The sequence below is a fragment of the Halyomorpha halys genome, unplaced genomic scaffold (genome assembly GCF_000696795.3).
Source record: "Halyomorpha halys isolate HHAL.00 unplaced genomic scaffold, Hhal_1.1 Scaffold271.1, whole genome shotgun sequence".
Taxonomy (NCBI): domain Eukaryota; kingdom Metazoa; phylum Arthropoda; class Insecta; order Hemiptera; family Pentatomidae; genus Halyomorpha; species Halyomorpha halys.
The window spans coordinates 72,001-81,925 of NW_027107763.1; the positions used below are offsets into that span (position 1 = coordinate 72,001).

Genomic DNA, 9,925 nt, shown 5'->3' on the forward strand with positions numbered 1-9,925 from the left:
TATATATATATGGTGTTCTACTGCATATTGAGTAGGAGTGCTAACAATTTAAAAAACAATAATTATAAGTAAAATTGTCCAGTATAAGGATAAAAAAAAATCTTTTAATTAAAATTTTATCATTAGTTAACAAAATATAACAAGTAAATTCTTTTAAACAGTAAAAACGTAAAATCTGACAATACATAATCTTAAAATAAGAAATTCTCTCAATAAACAAAACTAATAATAATAAAAATAAAAATTGTTATAAAACAAAATATTCACAATTCTTTTGACTATTATGTATACTTTGAATATAATATAAATTCATAATCATTACAGCACAAATTAATCAGGATCATATATTCGAAATAAGTGTTCTTGGCATCACCTTGAGAAATGAAGACAGAATAGGGGTTGCTGGGAATAGGAATGGTTTGATAGAAGTTATAATACATAAAAGTAAACTTTCATACTACACTAAATCAATATTAACATCTAATGCAGTTCTATCACTTAACCATTCAGCTGCAAGAGATTACATGAAATACAATGTTCTATTCTAGATAGAATTAGAAAGAATATGTTTACATGTAAAAATTATTAACAGAATTAATTACTACATTTTTCCCTCAAATGAATTTATCAATATTTTTATTTGCAAATAATCAGTGTAGAGAAACAATTAACACATTGAAAGGAAAAAAATTAATATACCATTTAAAAAACAAAATTAATTGGTCATAAAAACTAGTAACCATATCTTAATAATCCAACAAATATAGGTCCAAAAAGTTTTCAGATTATCAAACATTAAGGACTAGTGAAGGTCCAATTTAAACTAAATAAGGAATTAAATTTGAAATAATTCAAAGTTAATTATTTTTTTAATTATTACTTTTTTTGTTAAAAACAATATCCATGTTTAATAGTAATTGATAAACATATTGTGACAGGAAAAAACCCTCCCTTTAGCTTTACCCACTATGACCTGTCAAATTAATCCCCTCCAGACGTCTCAAAAATGTCACCAAACACAACAGATTAACAAATATTGAAGTACAAGACTGTACTGTAAAGCCAATGATTTAGAATAAACAAGAGTCCAAGTCAAATTCATTTCGATATGATTTAAAAACCATAGTCTTCATCTCAAAATAGTTACAACTAACACTTTTGATAACTCCATAAAAACTAATGAACCATTATATCACATGGTAATTATTTAATTCATAATAAAAAAAGCTTACTTTTACTGTCCATTGATAATACATTGGTAAAAATGTCAATATATGACACTGCATTAAAAATGGCTTAAATAAAACCCATAGATAAAAATATTTGACTGAACTGCAGGTAGTTATTTAAGTATATAAAATATATATTAGGTTTAATATATTACACTAATATACAACAAAAATTATTGCTAAATATAATAAGTGTGATGGATACTACGGAATATAAAAAAATAATGGAACTGTAAATCTCTAAACAGGACATCTATCTCCTCCAGGTAGTTGTATACATTTTTCTATTCAATTCAGCAAGAATAATAGAACACTGCTTCATTTTGTCATTAGTTAATGTAATTGCTATTTCTTCATCCTCTTCTTTCATAGACTTCATGATTTTCTTCTTTCTTTTCTTCTTAAATGTTTGAAGTTGTGGGCGACAATGGTCTTCTCGATGATCTATTGAATTTCTTTCATGTCTTTTCTGATGAAAAAAAACAACATAGGTTTTACTAATTAAAAATGTAAATAAGGTTCACCAATATTACCCAGATAAGTTTAAAAAATAAATATTTCTTAAAAAAATTATGAGATCGATCTGTTCTCAAAGCAGGTTTTTCTTAGTTTTATACAGATGCTGCCCAAGAACTATTGATCAAGGCATAAATTATTAATATGGCAACTGAGGCTCAATAAACTGACAAAATAAAATAACTAAGATAAGATTATCCCAGAAAATCCAGGTGATAAAGGCAAATACAGACAACTCAACTATATTAGGACAATGCATAATTTGGACAGCCACTTCACAAAGACATTTTCTATGGAATACAATGAAATTAGAAGTAAACAATGTTTAGTTCTACAGCTTGATTGGGATAAAACATCAGAAGGTAAAATGTTTTGGTACTCATTTTTTAATTTATGAATGGAATATGGTCCGGGTGTGGTCAAATAAAACTCAAATAGTAAATGGGTGTACTATTTTTATTTGAGCCAACATTTCGCCCCACGTTGCAGGGTTTCGTTAGGGCTAAAAAAGATATAAACACTTGACATAGTTACAAAGAAAAAACATAGTGGAAAATAACAGGGGTATACAGTGAAACGTAAAATTTAATAAGAAAAATTAAAGGTTATAAACAATAAATTAAAACTGTAATAGTAACAGAAAGATAAGAGATAAAATAAGAGAAGAAATATTAAATTTATTATTTAATCTCTTAAATCTCTTTATTTTATCTCTTATCTTTCTGTTACTATTACCGTTTTCATTTATTGTTTATAACCTTTAATTTTTCTTATTGAATTTTACGTTTCACTGTATACCCCTGTTATTTTCCACTATGTTTTTTCTTTGTAACTATGTCATGTGTTTGTATCTTTTTTAGCCCTGACGAAGCCCTGCAACGTGGGGCGAAACGTCTCAAATAAAAATAGTACACCCATTTACTATTTGAATTTTATTTGACCGCACCCGGACCATATTCCATTCATTAATACACACGGTCAATCACCAATCTTCCACCATTTTTGAATTTATTTTTTGCTACTTTTTTAGTCTAATATTTCAACAAACATTGAAACATGACTTGCGTTTTCAGTATAAAATAAAAATTTCATTGTTATATATTTCTCTTTAGTAACCCCATGAATATTGAAAATAAAATAAACAGAAAGATTTAGATTGATTTGTCCCATAAAACATTTAAAGTTTTATCATTGCGCCAAAATTACTCCAATTTAAATAAATTTTATTCAAATACTACTCCACTTGTTATAAGTATATGTTTTAAAGATAAGTCAAGCTTTGCAAATGAGGTAAGAGGGCGGGTGGGGAAGTAATTATTATTTAAAGGGGCCAGTAATTATTATTTAAGTTGGCAATATGGAATGTTTGCTCTTCATAAAGGGTTTAAGTATTAAAATTACTTCTGGATCAACTTCCCAAAAATAAGATGGACATCCCTACACTATCAGAGATAAGATGATTAGGAGATACAATGGAATCATAGAGAAGAGAAGTCATACAATATACTATAGCTGCCACCAGAATCAGCATATTCTTGGATTGTTTTTAGAGAGTGGGTGCCATTGAATTTCAAAGATGTTAACCATTGGTTATACATGTTGAGAATTAGGGGAAGATTTAAATGCTATTCTATGGTTTTAGTCCACATCTAGGCAGAGGTGACAGATAAGCAGACAAAGAATGACTTCTATCATGAATTAGAAAGGGGGCTTGCTGAATGCTATGAAGTGAAGATAGTACTGAGCTACCTTAATACCAGGTTGGAAGAGGACCCTATTGTACGCATATGGTAGGAAGGCACAGTTAGTACCCAGAATCTAATGACAATGGGACAACGCAGGAGATTTTGCACATCACAGGATATGGTGGTAGGCAGCACTATGTTTGACCGTAAAAACACTTACAAAGCCACACAGGTTACACCAGATAACAATACTAGCACCATAATTGATCATATTCTTGTTAATATGAGACAAAGATCTAGTCTCATGGCAGAAAGAACTTACAGAGGAGCTAATTATGACAGCGATCACTATGTAGTTTTAGCATGGATTCAAGCCAGAATAAGTAATGCTGAGGGGTTCAAATGGAAAGAATAAATATTAGGAATGGTACACAGACATTATCGTTTCCCCCATAAAATGGGAGATCAAACAAATTGCAATAATTATCATGGTGTAACTCTCCTGAACTGCGCATATAAGGTACTATCTAATATCACATATAAAATGCTACTTCCTTACGTAGAAAGACTAGGAATCTACTGATATGGTTTTATGAGGGGAAATCAACCACAGATCAAATTTTTGCTTATTTGACCCTGTTTGAAAGAACATGGGAATACAACACCATCCCATATAACATCAGAAAGGGTCTTTTTAGCAATAGAGGCAGCAGGACAGAAAATGGGTTGCGAATTAACTAGGCATAGACCAAATATATGCTTTCCAAACCTTAATGGTCACCACCACCCACTCTTACATTTTGAGGTAACACATTTGAAAGTGTAAATACTTTCATGTATCCAGGGTAGAGCCGGGGGTGAAGGTGGCAGCGTGGTAACGCACCTGATTATACAATACTCACTCGCAGCCTCCCCCGGGCATTTGTGAGGCCCGTTAACCAATGGGTGGCACTCACAAAAAGTGGTTTTCGCATGGGAGTGACGAACCTACCCTATGAAAACCACATCACGAAATGTGCGATGTATTTCCTAAGTACATCGCGCTAGGCCTTGGACCACCATGGTCTGTCGTGCCAATAATAATAATAATCTAGGGTAGAGCCAGCAAGACAACTAGCCCAGCCCAGAAGTACATAGGCAAATAGGTGTTATTTTGTTCTGACAAAAATACTGAGAAGCCATCTGCTATCAAGAAACACAAAAATCTTTCATGGCCCTTATCCTGTATAAATGCTGTTTTATATCAAAAATTTTAATATTTGAGAAAAAAAAAATTATGGCCCTGTAAATGCACAATACAGAGTTGCACTAAATCTACTAGGAATCAGAAGTGGTAAAACATATAGGTCTCTCAAGACTATGGTAGGCTGGACATGTCGTAAGAATTAATGGTAACTCACCCATTAAGAAATTATTGCTTAGGAATGTGGAAGGAAATAGGAAAAGAGGACTGCCACATCTGAGATGTACAGACAAGGTTGAAGTTGATGCAGAGTTATTTCTGTAATCAAGAGCTTCGCAGACCCTTGCATAAGACAAGAGAGAAAGTAGACGATATCGTAATGGAGCAAAGATTTACTCAAAACTACCCCAAGTTCTGTAGTAGTTCTGATTTTTAAGTGTTTTATGAGTTAGAAATGATGTTCAAAATCTAAATTATTGACTTCAGCAGTTGTAGAAAGATGGCTCAAAGAGCACTGTCTTATGAGGGCCCTGTATTATGAGAATATCGTATCACTCCTAGATAGTAATTCAAGGATGAATTTATAAGAAATGGAAGAGGAAGAAATAACAGTTTGTACAATATTTTCCAAAATCACTCATTGCCAAAAAATGAATACTAGGTTTACAGGAGTTATGATATGAAGTTCATACAAAATGAAGGAAATTCTTATTTCAATCAAACTAGCCTTATGTAGAGTTGCAGCAGTCAGCAAAATGATATTCATGCATCATTCGTTGCCTGTTATGGTTCCCATTATTATCTTGAATTGTTTACCATTGTGCCTCTTTTTAAATAGGTAAATACATCCCGTTTAAATTTAGAATTTAGTATATGCTGATGACATTTTCATAATTGCATAAAGCAGGGGAGCCGTTCAAGAAGTACTACAAGCATGGGATGAAACTCTGAGCAGGAAAAGAATGACTATCAACACAATAAAATATAAAATAAAATCTAAGTACTAAGGAACTGCTATTTGTAAAAGCTTGAATCTGGAACAGGGTTGATGTGTACCAATATCTAGGAGTCAAAATTACTAATGATGGAAGACCAGATTCCTAGATAAACCAGCGTATAGGGAAAGTACGAAATGTGTACCACTAACTCCATAATGTAATAATTGACAGAAGGGAAGTGGAAGTTGGAAACAAAGATTATGTATAAGCAAATATTTATACCTACCCTAACCTATGAAGCTGAAAGTTGATATGAATTAAAAAATTTGAAAGCCATATACAAGCTATAGAAATGAAATTTCTGAGGAAAGCTCATAGTTAAACTAGATTCAATCGAATGAGAGATAAAAGAATAAGAGAAGAGGCAGGACAGGAACCGCTGACAGAAAATCTAAATAAAGAAGAATTAACCTGGTTTGGCCATGTACAAAGAATGTCTATCAATAGATTTCCAAAACTTATATGGGAAGCAAAGATTAAGGGAAAACAACAATGCAGGCGACCAAGGAATAAGTAGGAGGATCTCATATCAGATACGGCAATGAACATAGGTGTTAACCAAGTCAATAAGTTGGCAACAGATAGATAAGGTTTTAAGAAATGGATCAAGGCTGCCCTGAACACCATAAGGTATATGAGTCGGTTGAAGAAGAAGGGATGTACATTGAAATAATCAATAAATAACAAATAAGACTATTAGTTACCAGTTATTATTACAGACTAGTATATAAATATATATATTTATAAATCTAGGTCACAAACGTTTTTACTATTAATAAAAAAAATAATGCATTTGCTCATTATTACATACTAAGTAAACTTTAATATATACATATTTAATAAGGTATATTGTAATGTTTTATGGTAAAGCCTTGACTTTTTTAAACAGCATTTATGCCTTTCAGGTATTGAACTTACAAGATTGGCAAGGAATTTTTTTTCGGACATTTGCCCTTGTCGTCCATACATGATTTTTGACTCACCCGATTCTATTTTATCTGCAATTCTTTCATAATTTTTGTACCATTTAATGATATATCATACTGTTTAATATGGTATATCCCGATAGTTTCACTAATTTCAAACAATTTTGAGCCTTTTTCACACATAAATACAACACATCATCAATCGCTGTATTTTCCATGACTTCTAGGCATGATTGCAAGAGTTTAAACAGAAAAGGTTATATATATAACTAATCAAGTCAATTCTCTCTGACATTGTGTATAGGAGCTAAAGCTTAATTTGTTAAATGGATTCCTAACTTTGGTTGATGAATATAAAAGCAAAGACCCATGACAACTAATTATTAATTTCAATCATCAATTAAATTAAAATTTGAAATTTATAATTTCATGCTATTTGCTAATATTTATATTTAATATAATTTAGTGCCTTAATTAAAATTTTAATTAGTAAAATATTGAAGAACAACAAAATAGCAAAAACTTTTGGGAGATACTATATCTAAAGAGAAATAAAGAACAAAAGTGGTGAAAATTTAAACTATAACTCAACATAATAGGAGATTAACGGAAAATATCAGATAATACACATCATACTAACTGTTGATTACTGGAAGATCGATGATTGCCCATGTGTAATAATAAAAGAAAGATGCTCTGGGTGTTGTCTAAGAAAATACTCAAATAGTCATAAAACTATTTAATACGAGCCAACGTTACCCCCCACATTGCAGGGCTTCATCAGGACTTATAGAAGAACAGCAAGCACAGAAATCACTTGTTGATTACTTTTAAGAGCTACAGACTTATGTAAAAAAAGCATGAGAAGATAAAAACTAATCAGTACCAAAATTTAATTCCATCCAGAAAAACACAAAATAACACAGGAAACTTACTTTGGATACTTTTTTTTCAAATTCTGAAGAATCATAGTAATTAGGTTTTTCTCTTTTAACTCTTTCTGTTCTCCTTCTGCTCACAAGTGCAAATGCATCAGTGTAATGTAAAGCTTGAGCTAAAGACAATCGTTTAGAATTGTGAAATGAATGTTTACAGCCTGGGCAGCTTTTGCAGGCAACAGCTACCTAAAAAAAAAATTGGAAGATGACATAATTAAAATTTATAAAATAATTATAAGTGCTAACAAAAATATAAACCTATATTCACCCTCTGCTCTTAGACAAAGTTTTAGAACCTTAAGCAGTAATAGACCCTCATTGGGTATTACAAGAGACCCTTTAAGCAGTTTCTAATTATGGAAAGAGGGAGGTGAACCCAAATAACTATTTTTATAGCTTATATCACCATATTTTATGGATATCTATATCTAATACCTCTATATATCTATATTTGTAAGCACTTTGAAACTATGACCCATCTCTATCAATACATGATAATAAAATTCACAAACTACGAAACAGGTGCAAGATTATAAAACAAAACAATATATCATGTGGTCAACAGGATGATAAATAAGTAATGACATCTTCAACCAAATGACTGTTTCATGTTACAACTAACTTTTATTCTAAACCTAAAGAAGCAAAAGGAAACGATAACCAGGTGAATATACCTATGAAATGTTCTATAGAAACTTCTTAAGTGCAATATTTAAAAACTGAAGGGTAGAAAATTGAGCTTAAAAATAAAGAAATTAAAAAATAAACCAATTATACCATCTATATTTTTATGAAATATTATTTTAATCAAAATTTCTTTCTTTTATCACAATCCAAATTTTAAGTTGATTCATTTTCGTTTTCAATGTTATTATGTTGCTAATGAATTTTCATGGGTAATGTTCTAAACCTATGTTGTTTTTTCAAGAAATTTCTGATGCTGTTTCAAATTCTAGTTGTTAATTGTTTCTCAAGTTCTAATATATGGACATGTCATAAAACTACTGACTACACAATTTGTACATATCACAGCTGGTTTAATTTTTTGTTTCTTTAACTGATTCCTGAATAATTTACTAGGTAGATATGCAATATATTTTAATATTTACTATTGATCTACTATTCTGCTTATGCTACACATTTGTCCGCAATCTCTGCAATAACTCATAAGAAATGTATAAATTAAACGTATTTAATAACTTTATTAGTATGAAATGCATTAAATTTGTATTAGATCAATAGTACATACATACTACCAATGAGCTATCTAACCCATTTCTACATCAACAAGCATAATAACGGTCTGAACTTATAGATATCTAATAAAACTAAAAACTAGAATCTGCCTTCATCACACACAGATCAAAGAATAGGCGGTAAACATAGATGAAATATACTGTGAAGCTATTAAGAAAAATATACACCAAAAATTTAACTAAGCTATGTTAAAAATGGTCAAGTATCCAAGTCATGGCATAATATACATACATACACACATATTTAATAGACAAATAATAAAATTAATAGTTCCTTTTGCATTTAAGCAAGGTTTACAGGGTTAAAGGCTTAATATGAATTAAAATACACCAATTAAATTACTTCATCACATTGTAATTGTTTGCATCATTCTATAAAAAATAAAATAAAGAAAACAACATTATGTATAAACTCTGACAGCTTCACTAAAACTGATAGTCAATATGGTTAGTAAGTTTCAAATTTAGATCAAATATTACTATTTCTAAATATTAGATATCAATTGGTTAATTTTGTGTTAACACTATAAAAAATAAGGAAGCAAAATAAGAAGAAGTTTCAAAGAATTGACTAATAGGTAAACTAATACCTGTATTTCACACAAAGGGCACAGTTTGGTTATAGTTTTGCTGTTTTTCCCCATTAAACAAAACGACGGCATGTAATTGATCATATAAACACCTTTCAAAAATGAAAATAAATTCAGATCCAAATAGCTTTGACAAAATCAATGAAAAAAGATTTTATTAAACACAAACAGTAACTCAAACTTCTGAACTACAACGAGAGTGGGGGGGTTCAACATGGTTGCAATAAAGATAAGCAGCTACTTGTCATCGAGGTAGAGTTTCGCTTGAATCGATTCAACGAATTTTCTTCTTGCAAACAAATCGTTTAATTAAACGTGTTGCTATTTTTTTAAAACAGATTTTAATGCGTTTCTCGAAAAATTCTCCGTATATGGCAATGAATAACCTACATCAATCGAAAACACGGTGTTGAGGAAAATTTTATCATGTAGTTCCTTATTAGTTTTCCCTTATTAGATCAGTCTTAGGCCTAAACAGCACAATTTTCTGTTACAAAGTTCTGAATCATTTATACTAAACTTGACATGTCCTTTTTTTTCAGGTCGTTTAAAACAAAATACGTTTACTTAAATGAAAATCCTGTTCGAGGATATAAATATAACA

General features: G+C 30.5%; 1 protein-coding gene across 1 annotated transcript; it reads right to left on the reverse strand.

The window, feature by feature from the left end:
• Positions 1–1,330: 1,330 nt before the first annotated feature.
• LOC106680636 (UPF0547 protein C16orf87 homolog) lies at positions 1,331–9,534 on the reverse strand. Its single transcript, XM_014420498.3, has 3 exons — positions 9,322–9,534; positions 7,473–7,661; positions 1,331–1,698 (listed from the first exon to the last, which is right to left on the reverse strand). The coding sequence occupies exons 1-3, from the start codon at positions 9,403–9,405 to the stop codon at positions 1,483–1,485; spliced, it is 489 nt and encodes a 162-aa protein (XP_014275984.1). The 5' UTR covers positions 9,406–9,534; the 3' UTR covers positions 1,331–1,482.
• Between the last annotated feature and the right edge of the window lie 391 nt (positions 9,535–9,925).